At 31.5% G+C, this 13515-nt stretch overlaps 1 protein-coding gene across 3 annotated transcripts in view; it reads right to left on the bottom strand.

Moving 5' to 3' along the window:
* LOC144850840 (WD repeat-containing protein 89-like) overlaps window positions 1–13515 on the bottom strand; it is a 66965-nt gene that overhangs the window by 9528 nt on the left and 43922 nt on the right. For 2 of the 3 annotated variants that reach the window (XM_078708313.1, XM_078708314.1), the window contains exons 9-12: window positions 11933–11956; window positions 9078–9209; window positions 4788–4874; window positions 934–981 (exon numbers count right to left, since the gene is read on the bottom strand). In XM_078708313.1, coding sequence (XP_078564439.1) covers window positions 934–981; window positions 4788–4874; window positions 9078–9209; window positions 11933–11956 — 291 coding nt within the window. The remainder of the gene's footprint in view (window positions 1–933; window positions 982–4787; window positions 4875–9077; window positions 9210–11932; window positions 11957–13515) is intronic. The other variant, XM_078708315.1, reaches the window with a different exon arrangement.

The raw sequence follows: 13515 nt of genomic DNA, 5'->3' as shown, positions 1-13515 counted from the left end.
AGCCCAAAACAAATGGAAGACTCTAACTTAACTTAGGCCTATAGCTAATGTACGATGTTCGTACGTTAACTATGTTTACCAGCTAGGCCTACAAAACTAAGCCTAGTTAGGCTAGGCCTAAAGACGGCCAACGAGCGGACATTCAACATATCATAATTTACCATAAAACGTACATTTAAGAATGACCTGGTTTAATGTTTTTAAATTAATATATATGCCTTATTTTTACAAAACGTCAACAATTGTAGGAAATGGGTCTTTAACAAAACAGTATCGAAAGCAATATGTTTAGAATTAATTAGTAATTTATTCAAATTTTCATGGTATTTGGGTATTTAAATTGAAAAGTTTCAGTGTACTTAAAAAAAGAGTTCATATTCATTCCAAAATCATTTTCAATTCATCATAAAAATAAATATATTAAATTACTAATCCGGTGTAATCTAATCCAATTTACAGATTTTCAACTGTAGATGGTTTGTTAACATTACTAATGACAAATGCTAGTTGATTATTTTGCATTTGCACTTACCATGGAAAATAGAGAACAGATTGACCAATGGAAAGTGAATGCCAAATTAAGTGGATTTGTGTACTTTTTGTGATAAATGATTACACGTGCAGGTTCGTTAAAAAAATCTTGAATTATCAAAACTAGTTGAAAAACAACTTTAGAATTCTTATATCTTATAAACCTGTATTGAATCTAATCCAATTGAAATGTACAGCAGAATTTAATCATAAGTATCTCGTCCTCGAATTAAAAAAGTAGATAATAGTTTGATCGCGGCTGATGATAGCACGCTAGCTAAATATTAATCCTAAACGGTGAAGCGACTTATTAAGCAGGCTTAACAGTTAATTTCACTTATCATCAATTACCGAGTATCGAAGACGCAATTTAATCATGTGTGTTATAGTGAGTGTACTTACCCCTGAGACAGATTCTCGAACGTCGTCAAATCTTGTTAAGATGTTTGACTGCAACAAAATAAATGTGCCAAGTCAGTATTAGGTTTTAGAAGAAAGGTTTTTATTTCTCATAACAGTAATTAATCATAAAAATATAACATTAATACTGTACTGTAATTAAAAGAAAACCCTAAATCATTAAAAATAATATAATATATTAAAAAATAGTAGTTTATTTAGGGGAGGTCCAAATTGAACTTGATAAACTAAAGATAAGTCATCTGCACCGCATAGCTTAGTAATAGAGAGATAATACTGTGTTATGTTATAATATTTGGTGTTGCACACTAAGGATAAGTTCTTGATTTATTTCAGGTGGTGAATCGGGCAGTACCCCGGGTACAAAGAGTGTTACTGCATACTTTAACATGCACACGGGCAATGTTGCACACAGGACCAATGGCTTAATGTCTCATCTGAAAGACAGTGCTCTATATTATAGAGATTATAATGAAGTCACTATATCTCTATGGCTATAGATGTCTACATGTATGTGTCAGATAGGAGGCTATTATCAGCAACAACAAAAAAAACAACATACTTTCACAAACAATATTTTTTTGCATTTGTGCTAATCACCTAACTCAAGTTTAAGTTTAGTTTATTATTCATTTAGCATAATATCAATTGTATACTTTGTTTGATACTCGTGTTTTAGTTAGTAAACTCATCAGAATACAGTTCAATTATAATTGTTTATATGAATTGAAATTATCAATTAGAAAAGTTTAGTTGAATGGATTTAATTATCCCATGAGGTGGTATTGTAAATGGATAACAATAGCCTTTACAAAGAAGAAAAAAACTAGTTTATTTGAAAAAAGGAAGTAAAAAGGTGAAATAAAATACCAACCTTCCCACCATCCCCAACAATTTTATATACATATACTTTGTATGTGACAAAATAATAATTTAATTATTTAAAAGTTTAACCCTTTGAAGACGTGGCCCGTAATTTACTAGCCCAGGACGCGAGGCCTGTATATGTACAGGCTGAATTGCATTTTTTGAGCATTTGACCTAGGTCAAAAAATTGATTTTGGTTGCAATTTTTCAGAAGGCCAAAACATTTCACATAACAATAAAACCAACAATTGCAGAAAGGTAGAGTCATAAAAATGTATTTTGCATTTATCCTAAACCTGTTTACCTTAAAGGGGGGTTCCGGGTTTAAAATGAATAGTAAAAAATGAAGGCTGTGAAATGAGGCCAGATTACAAGTGCAGCTACGGCGATATGACACTGTGTTACAGAATAGGAAATTCGTGAAATGGTCAATCTTCCGACGACTCGTTATCATTAACCATATCAATTACTTTTGTAAAATTATACTTATCTGATGTAATTTTAGTCTCATTTATAAAGTCAATTTTCTATGAAAATTCATCAAAACAGTGAAAAATTAGATATGTTTGCACTTTACGTTTGCCGATTTTCGCACTGACTTAGGGAAAGCCTTCAAAATCAATGAAGCGTAACGTATACATTCCTGCTGAGCGAGGAGAGCGAGACGACGATACACGTGCTCTCTCTGCCCATGCCTGGCATCGTTACGTGATAAGCAGATACAGTATACAATACCAAACTGGTCGGGTCGAGTATACCCCGTCTATATAATCACAAAATGAACGATGTACAGTATTTGATAGAAGGTCGACTCGACCTACCGGAATGGTATAGATAATATAGCTCGAATGAGAGAGTTGGAATATTTGTAAACATAAGTATTGTTAATTTTCACAAGTGTAGCCTATAGTAAAAGGCCTGGTAGTATCAATTCGCATAGGGTCTACTACACTAGCTAGCTCAATTTTTAACTGGGCCGGATCGGCTCGGTCTCCTTCCTACTACCTGGTCTACTTGCTTGATGCAGTATCTGCTTTTTTGGAGAGTTAGGCCTACTTAGACGATCGGGACACCATACGTCATGTGGACGGCGATCGGACCTTGTTTTGCCTCAATATTTACAGCCGATTTTGTAGAATGTTTTAGGTTTAGATTGTTTAGGAGTTTGGTTGATAGGATGGGTTTGGAATTCACTGAGTTTTGTTATTTATGGGCCAATCATTTAGTAGTAGGCTAGCTAGGCCCATGATGGGCCCCAATGTTTTAACGTAGCCATCGTGGCATGGAATCCCTAGTCAGAATGGCTCTCACCGGGCCATGAAAAAAAATGATTTAGGCTAGGCCTAGCCTAGTACGTGAAGCCGATAATACGATCTGTACTATTCGAGGTATAAAAATAGTATATCATTTATGACTCCGTAATCTGTACTAAATTTTGTATTTCATTAAATGTCAAATAAATAATATGCTACTACTGTTATTATTACACTTTAGGCCTAGCTTAGAAAATCTACAAAAAATGTATTTCACAATGATCGGGTGGTCGTCGTTTGACAGGGGGAGAGAGATGTAAATTAGTTGACAAACACAACGTACATGACGTCGCGAGTTTGGAATCCACTGATGACGTGATTTTGTGAATATCTCATGAATATTAATGAGCTTCCCTAAGCTGCTGAAAAACAGACTTTCCATGAATTTACCCTAAAATGTATATGAAATTTAATTTTTTACTTCTTCATTCTGACATGTCTATATTGTTATAATATTTTTTATTTATTAAATAAACGATATTTAAAAGCAAATTTTAAACCCAGAATCCCCCTTTAAACTAAACCTTATATAGCCTCAGTCAATTGGGGTAGAAACCTCGCGTCTTCAAATGGTTAAGCAGTTTATTATGTACATACAACATCCATATTCAAGGGACACCACTTTCAAGAGGACACTTTGTAGCTTTTACTGTACTCATAATTATAATTAAGCACTTTAAAAGTATAATTTGATATTAAGGATAGGCAGAATGCAATTTCTTAATCTAGCAATCATTTCCATCAAATTCAATTATTAAATGAAGTATTTATAAATATAATTGACTATCCCGGGACTAAGCTACTCAACAATTGCTCCAGCATATAATTGATTAATATACAAACCAATTTCAATCCAATGGTATGGATTAGCTAATAATCTGAATTCTGATGGTAAGATAAATCCCTAAATAATATATGGCAATTTGCAATTATTGGAAATATCCCTTTTTCAACAAGTTCAATTATGACTTGTCTTGGAGAACAGATTTCACATGTATTGGACAATAGAAGACCAAACCTTTATAGTCATAATTTTCAAAGACTATAAGTTTCTATATTTTACTTTCCTTTTTTTACTTAATTTTTTAGCTTTTAATTTTACATGAGCACAGTACAATATGCATGTTATATTTGCACAGCTCAGATAACCAAAGTTCTTTTTTTGTTCTTTTTAATCGGGGTACCCAAGTCTAGGACTCTCTCATCTTCTCCTCCATCCGACACTATTGAGTAAAAAGTGCGATTTATAAAGTACTACTCCTCCCTTATTCGTTGTAGTATTGAGCTGGGATTTGTCATGAATATACTACAGGGACATGTCCTCAAAGCTATAGAGCCGGATTTTTAAATTTCAAACAGGATGCAGCCATATGACGTCTCTAAGATGGTACCGTATAGCCGTATTTGGTAGCGAGGTTATTGATGTGTATGTGACGTCACATTCCATCTTATGACGTCATTACAGCTTCTTTTGCTGTACCCCGAGTATCGCACATTCATGCTTTTTTATATAGTATTTGTTAGCTTTTGGACATCAAGTACTTTTCAAGCTCTTTTTTAGACGTCACTTACAGTTTTATCCATCATTATTTTTATACTATTGTAAATCTTATATGATGAATATTTAATTGAAATAAAAATTGTATTCAAACTTACTTCAACTGCATCCCAAATGAGCAACGTTTCTGTGTGTGTCAGACAATACAAGTACTCACTGTTGGTTCCACACCAACCTATGTGACTCTAATAAAGAAAAGACATATGTGATAATACTTTATATTTCCGAGTTCAAATTAGAAGTAGAAAGAGAATAGTAGCAATAAAGAAAAATACACTAACCAATATAAGAAACAAATATTAGTTTAAAATAAAAATAATAAACATTTGTTAATAAATTAACATATATTAATGAACAAGAAGAACACAAATGTGAAGCAACTTTATCTGGTTTAGATACCTTACCTGCTATAATACTCTTACAGTAAATTTCATATTGCATGTTTCTTATACTATTTAAATACACAATGTGACTCCCACATTGGTTTTTTTTTCACCTAGTTATAGCAGCTTTAACAAATTGGTTGCTTAGGTTATCAAGCTCCAAAGAATATCCTATTTCAAATAGGACTTGCCGATAAAATTAAATTACATACTTTTGAACATTTTATTTTTCATTTTCTTTATGAATCTGAATGCAAGGCCTATAGATATCCATTGCATTTGCCTTAAGATATCAAACTTCTTTTATTGGCTCAAACTAAAAAAACTTATCTTTTCTTTTTATTTAGGTTGCTACTAATACCCACTTACCATTGTATTTTACATTCTTACCAACATATTATAAAGCCTTGTAAAGTTTCTCTGCTTCGCTTGCTTGTTCTTTCCTTTCTGCTGTTTGTCTGTACAATACAACAATGTGCATTAGTCTGATTCTACTTTTATACTATTCATTAAATCAACTTCATCTATATGGAACGCCAAAAAGACAACTTAGAATTGCATTAACTAAAGAATCAACTCAACTGAAAAATCACATGAGCTGGATCACAAATCTAATGAACTGCCACAAAATGAATCACCCCTATTAAACCATACACATCATCTTTTACTAAAACTTTTTCTGAAAGAGCAACCTAGAATTAAATAATCTATAAACAAAAAATATAAACATATACCGTACCACATACTTTGGAGAATCACAACTACTATGGAAATATCAAGCAATTGAATCAGAACAAATGTATCACATCCCAGCTACAGGATAATCATACTAAAAAATGAATTACTCAAATAGATGCCCATCTCAACTAAAAAATAATCTCGGCTAAAGAATTACCTCAACTAAATGCCCATCTCAACTTTAAAATAATCTTAACTAAAGAATAATCTGAACTAAATGCCCATCTCAGCTAAAAAATAATCTCTGAGAGATTATTGTTAGTTGAGGAGAGTATTTAGATGAGATTATTCTTTAGTAGAGATTGTTCTTTAGTAGAGATCGTTCTTTAATTGAGAATATTCTTCAGTTGAGATTATTCTTTGGTAGAGATCGTTCTTTAGTCGAGGCAAGAATTTAGTTGAAATTATTCTTTAGTAGAGATTATTCTTTAGTTGAGGAAAGTATTTAGTTGAGCTTATTCTTTAGTAGAGATTATTCTTTAGTTGAGGAAAGTATTTGGTTGAGCTTATTCTTTAGTAGAGATTATTCTTTAGTTGAGGAAAGTATTTAGTTGAGCTTATTCTTTAGTAGAGATTATTCTTTAGTAGAGATTATTCTTTAGTTGAGGCAAGTATTTAGTTGAGATTATTCTTTAGTAGAGATTATTCTTTAGTTGAGGAAAGTATTTAGTTGAGATTATTCTTTAGTTGAGGCAAGTATTTAGTTGAGATTATTCTTTAGTAGAGATTATTCTTTAGTTGAGGAAAGTATTTAGTTGAGATTATTCTTTAGTTGAGGCAAGTATTTTAGTTGAGATTATTCTTTAGTTGAGGAAAGTATTTAGTTGAGATTATTCTTTAGTTGAGGCAAGTATTTAGTTGAGATTATTCTTTAGTTGAGATTATTCTTTAGTTGAGGAAAGTATTTAGTTGAGATTATTCTTTAGTTGAGGAAAGTATTTAGTTGAGATTATTCTTTAGTTGAGGCAAGTATTTAGTTGAGATTATTCTTTAGTTGAGATTATTCTTTAGTTAAGGCAAGTACTTAGTTGAGATTATTCTTTAGTAGAGATTATTCTTTAGTTGAGGCAGGCATTTAGTTGAGATCATTCTTTAGTTGAAATTAATATGTTGAGATTATTCTTTAGTGGAGTTGAGTATTTAGTTGACAGTCCTGTAGTTGGTGATTTGTTATGTTCTTCTTTAGTTGAGGTGATTTTGTAGTTGGTATAATTTTAGGTTACCATTTTGACGTTCCATACATCTTTAGAAGGAATTCCGGAATGGAAATTTCCAGAATTCCCTTTTAAGCTGGATAAAGCCCATTATCAAATTAGCAATAGTATGCGCTGTATACAGAGATCACCTTACTCCATATAGTACTGATGCACGCCACCACCTCTAGGCAACAGCTCTCCTACTCAAATTGTTCAGAATTCAGAACAGGAGGATATTCAACCTTACTGGTCATGGACTTTGCTATTACTTGCTTAATCAAACTTGACTGTTTATTCCCCTTTTAATATAACCTTTAAAATTGATCCTAATTTATTCTGTTGTTAAGTCTTTTAGAAAGCTTTCAATTTTTTTTCATGCTTTCAACATTAGGTGTATTTTTCTTTCTTAATTAAACCTGACTGTTATTCTTTTCCTCCTTGTTTTGTTGGCCCTCCTATTGACAACACTAATTATTCTGTTAGGCCTTTTAGATTCCAATAGAAAATCTGAAAGCTTTTTATTTTTAAAAATCAGAATAGAAAGATTTATATTATTATACCGCCTTGTTTTACTAGCCCTACTATTGATATTATTTTGTTAGATTATTTGGTCTTCCAATAGAAGATGAAATCCCAATTAGAAGATTTCAATTTTCTCAGAACCCCATCATGATATACTATATTTTGCTTTTAAACTTAAACTGTTCTTAAAACCTTATTTTCATCCTCTTCAAACAAGCATTTAAATTTGGCGACAACCTGGACCTGTGACTTGGTGATGACATATGCGAGCAATTTTGGATGACTGTCTTCGCAATTTAGAAAATAATTACCCGAAGTAATATCGGTTTAAAGGCCAAGCCAGTAGCCAGGACTTTTATCAGGGGGTTCTTTTTTTCCAGAAGGGCACATCAAGGGTTTATTCTGCCATCCCCACCAAATATAACAAGCTACGTAAGGAGTTTTAAATGTTTAAAAAGTGATGGTCACACCAGTAGAGATGCAAGGAGTAAAGTAAGGAGGGCCTAGAATGGTGAACCAGGGAATTTTATTTTTCCAGGCTTGCTGGGATCTCAGAAATTTAATTGTATGTGATCAAATTCTTGATTATTGGACATAAAAATCAATCAATCATTCATTTATAATTGTTAATTAGTATAGGACCTGGTGATCACAAAGTGGAAAAAGTTAGTTGGATTTACTGCAGCTCATCACCTCATTTGTATAGGTTCAGGTTGTTGTGAAATCAAAGGCTCTCGAATGAATATTAACTACTCCAAACAATATAAAAAATATTTACCTTACCTAATAATATTTAAAAAAAGACTTAACTGGAAATAAGAAAAAAAAATCATTTTATTTAGATATTCATTTACAAACACAGTTTTCTGTAACCACTAATTTGAGAAAAAGCCTAAATGGCTTGTTTTGATATCTTTTTTTTTTTTTTAAATTTATTTATTGTATTTTCAGTTTTACATTCAGTACATGTTAGTACATACAATTAACAGACCAAAGAAATGAAAAATAACACATTGAACAAAAAATTAATAGAAAATGAATAACAAATATAGATGTTATAGATTAGAAACAAAATATTATTAATTACTATAGCAATTAAAGTTTGGTTAATTGGAAACTTATGATTATTATATGAATGCTTTTATGTTTAATAATCAATTATTTGAATGTGACTGTTATAGATTTATAGAAAATTGCAATTTTGTTAAAGTGTCTAAAACACACTGTACATATCCATTCAAATAAAATTAGCCACTGAGACAATTTATCCAGAAGGGTAATGGTGGTACTAAGTACTAAAGACTAAATTGTGTTTTATATTTTATTTCATATTAGGCTATCTCTGAATCAGCTCGGTTCAGCTAGGCCTAGCTTTATCCACAAATCTACTCCAAAAAATGTCTTTTAGAAGGCTTTTCTTATGTAAAAATTGTGTACTTCTTGTGAATGGAATCAGAGAGTGATTAAATCTTATTTTCTATCCTTAGCCGTGGACCCATAATGATATGTTTAAAATCATCCTCTAAATAATCGTTAATGAATAACTTACCACAGATGATTCAGAATTTAGCGTGGTCACAAGTGCATCATCCTCGCTTTTCTCGCAAATGTCAAAAACACAAACTAGACCATCAGTTGACCCTGTTGCAAGGCTATTTGCTTTTGTTGGATGGAATTTTACCTGCATGAATAAGAAATTAATAGGGACACTATAAATACATAAAGTTCAAATAAAAACTTCAAACAAATTATATCTAAATTTAATACAATCTGAGGCTTTAAGAAATATTTATGTTAAGACTGTAAATCAGGAGGTTTTAAATGTCACATGTCACAATAAAAGTATCATAAAAGAATTAAGATATAGTATAGCATCATTTATTATAGACAAAAAAACTGTCTAGCAAATGCATTTTCTGAAACCAGAAACTGTGTGATGAATTATGCAATTTCAACATTTTAAACAATTATGTTGGGAGTTATTTGATTACTATGATTGGTCAGTTTAATACCAGGGCAATTACACATGTGCAGAAACAACAACTAGGGACTTCTCGAAAAAAAAAACCAAAAAAAAAACAGGCCAGCTCTTACTTCAGTATGTTTTTCTTCTGAGAGGTATAGAGCAAAATTTAAAATTATTTCTTATCTTTAAATGTAGATGCTGTTAAATTTTAGGTCTCATCTGTTTTATAATTTACCAAATGTTAAATTATCGAAAAAGGCAAACTGTAATGCACAGCCTCAGGGAATAACAACCCTGTGTTGATCCGGGCCTCCGTCGATAAATAAAGCTGAACTAGTATTAGAACAGCTGTCCTATCAAATAGATGATAATCATTTGGTTCTAAATATTGATTTCTACTGGCCGTTTAGTATCTTATACTGTATACTGATGTCTTATGAAACTCAGATAATCGGGTAACTGACAGAAATCATTACAGAGACATCCTAATGTTACCACAGTATACAGTGATATAGAGAGTTAAATTTCGTCAGCCAATCAGCAAGATTTTAGGCCAAATATCGATCAGTATACAGTTATTAGTACTGCATTTAAATTCATTAGGTTGATTTGTCTTGCAGATTCTACAAGATTTTTCCAATAATGTTGTAATATACGTTGTATTATAGAATCAAGAAAACCAAATTTCATGTTCACCTCTCTGAGTGTCAATGACACTTACTTTCTTATCTTAATATCTCTATCTTTTTCTTCTAATCTTCTTTAATATAGAGATAATAAATCTCAAAAGATGAGATTGTGAATATAGTATTAATAATGTATTCACGTCACAAAAAGTCAAGATAACTAAAATTTGTGGTGACCTTTAAAAGGATACCAAGTTTGTCATAAGCTCGCCATGTTTCATTTTACACGTAGGAGGATATGATTAGAAAAATACCCTTATTTAGTTAGATCCTTAAATAATATTGAAATACTTAATATTGAGGGGAAATATCTCAGTGCGGATGACACAACAACTTTCATCTCCCTTCAGGTCAAGTAACCAAACAATGCTCATTCGTCTGTACACAATGACAGGGGTTATGGACCAGTTCACACCAGGGTTATAGTCCCTACTCTTACAGAAGATCTACTGGGATCTTTAAAATGTACATGAGCCAGATAATACTCTGGATTACTACTCTTATTTTTAAGACTTGTTCTACTACCAGAACTATGGGCAAGGAGAGCCTTAAACATGTGCCGATATGCTATGGTTTGAGGCTCTCTTGCCTTCCACCCGGCCACTGTTGTTTGTGCAGACCATTTCAGTTCAGATCATTGGTGTTTTTGGCTTTTTTGTTATGACCATGTGCTAATGTTTTAATATGCAAATATACGATTCAGTGACTATGTCACAAAGCTTTATATCATGTATAACGGAATATAGCATAAATAAAATGGTAAATATATCACCACATTTGTTTAATAGCAAATATCATGAGCTTCTTAAGGCCTATGATCTCAGTTACTTCAATTAATACTTCTATAAATGTGTGTGTTGAGAAGCTTCACAGGGAATTGCATTATGAAATTTGGTTCACACAGAGTACAAATGATTACACAAAATGTTCTATAACTGCAAGGGACCTTGTCAAAACTATACTACTGGAGTAACTGCAGTAAACTACATTTTATTTATTATTTATCCCATTACATTTATAGGTAATCATATACACTATTGAAGTGACTGTCTCATATACACTCTTGAACATTGAAACAAAATATAAAGAATAAATATATAAATAAAACTAAAATCATATGTTTTTTGTAGTATAAATATTGAAGTTACTGCATTTACTTAAGGTACAATTATGTTGACTTGACCCCTAATATCTATATATGTATTTAGTTTTTTAATACATGCTTGCATAAATTATTAATGTTTCGTAAAGTCCCTATTATATAACTACCACAGAAGGTTTGTGCCTCAATCGCACCCAGGCCCTTGGAAGGGAAATATTACAGCTGCCAGTAAGCCTACATGACAATTCTTGGCATGGTGAGTTTTAATACAACATTCAAGAGTAAAATTTCAGAGTGTGAAAAGCATTCATGTGAATGTGGCAATAGTGAAGCAGAGTAATTAAAAGCACTGGCATTTTTTGGCTAGGTGAGGTTTACCATAGTCTCTCTTAAATGCAAAAAACCCTTTAGTAAGTGACTCAGTAATTTTTTTTTGCACTAGATTTTTTGGTTATGCTGACTGTCTGTTATACACTGAGCAAGCAAGATTCAATAAAACATATGCATCTTTTTTTCCAGTCAGAGAAAGTTACTGAGCTGTTTGCACACATTACTTTACTATTCGATCAGTAATTTTTCACAAAAATCTAGTGCAATTACGATTTAACATACAACAAAAACCATGCAATTCACAAATACTGTATATATACCTGTTTAATAGAGAAATTGTTTTGCTAGCGAAAAGAGAAAAGAAGGAAAGTATTAGTCATTTTTCATAGTCAACATTACCAGAAAAAATGATATACTAAACAATAAATGTGGAAATATTCTCCTCATTCAATACAGTAGGCCTAGAAAACATTCAATGTTTCTTTTATACCACTAAAGTATTCCAAGTAAATTTTAATTCATGTAATCCATCATTTTCATCTTGAATTAAATCCTTTACAGAAAGACGGCGCTGGGATTTTGGTTACAGAGCAGCGAAGTTAAGGTTTTTTAGTTCCATAAATTATCAAGCTGTCACAATGCACAAAAACCTCCATATTTTCGAAAAAAGCTAGATGTGTAAATAGATTAATTAATTTAATGGTAAAGATACAGTAAGCTTTAGATGTTTTATAAATAACATTGAAACAACAATACTGTTTATGATATTTAAAAGTAGAATACAAACATAATAATAATATACATGTAAAATGAGTACTTGTTAGTTATACAAAAAGTAAGGATGTAATCATGAATGGATTAAGCATAAATACAATTATAAAATCAAATAACTTTTTAAAACAAATAACGTGTGTTTAAATAACAATTCTACATATGGTGTCTTAAAATAAAAGTTACAGGGATAAATTTACAATACAAACATCATGATACAAAACAATTCTATTATTGGCTATCGATACAAATGTACTATACAGAGTTGGTAAAATTGACAGTATCTAGCGTATACTAATATTCCTACTACTGATTAGAGCAGACCTCCTAGCATGATACTTTTGAGTAAAGTGCAATTTGTCCCTATTGTTTAGTAGGCAAACAAAATCTTGATATACATGTATAAATGTATCATACTACATTAGACTTTGAAGTTTATTAACTTTTTGTGGCAAAAACACATTTTTCAGCCTTATCAAGCCTGAAAAGTACCAACATATCCATTGATGTATTGATGCATTCTAAAAATGTTGATAGTGCCCTCTTTTGTTTGGCAATGCATTCATAAACTTTGCTCTTTCACTTTCGCGCCTTTAGCCAGTTATATTCAAGAGGGCGGGAGCATTAGCAAACTTTATCACAAGGAAGCTATAGTATTACAGGCTGACAGAAATGGGAATTTGTAAACTAGGATCCAAAGCATGTCTGGAAAAAAGATGTATGATGGAAGAATGACCAGTATAAATTAGTTGGAAAGTCCAATGCCAAACAGATTAGGTGGTTCACTATGTCAATGGATAAAGGTCAGAGTTCCTATATAGACAGCGACATAAGTCTATTTATACTACGAACAACACACATTTTTCTTACAGAAAACAAGATATTAGAAAAGTGAAAAAACCTTTTAAAAATCCAATCAAATGACATCATGATCAATATTTGAACAATAAAATCATTGCATCATCAGGATATTATTGCTTACTGATATTGTCGTCATTTGATAGGACTTGTGAAAATATTATTTGAAAATATTATTTTCACCAAAGACAGAATATGGTTATCTTACAGTTCTAGATTTTTTTATTTCTCTTGTTTTCTGTAAGAACTTATCATCAATTGTTATCATCCTACT

This window comes from Antedon bifida, chromosome 8 (genome assembly GCF_963402885.1).
Source record: "Antedon bifida chromosome 8, ecAntBifi1.1, whole genome shotgun sequence".
Taxonomy (NCBI): Eukaryota; Metazoa; Echinodermata; class Crinoidea; order Comatulida; family Antedonidae; genus Antedon; species Antedon bifida.
This window is presented reverse-complemented; position numbering and strand designations above follow the sequence as displayed.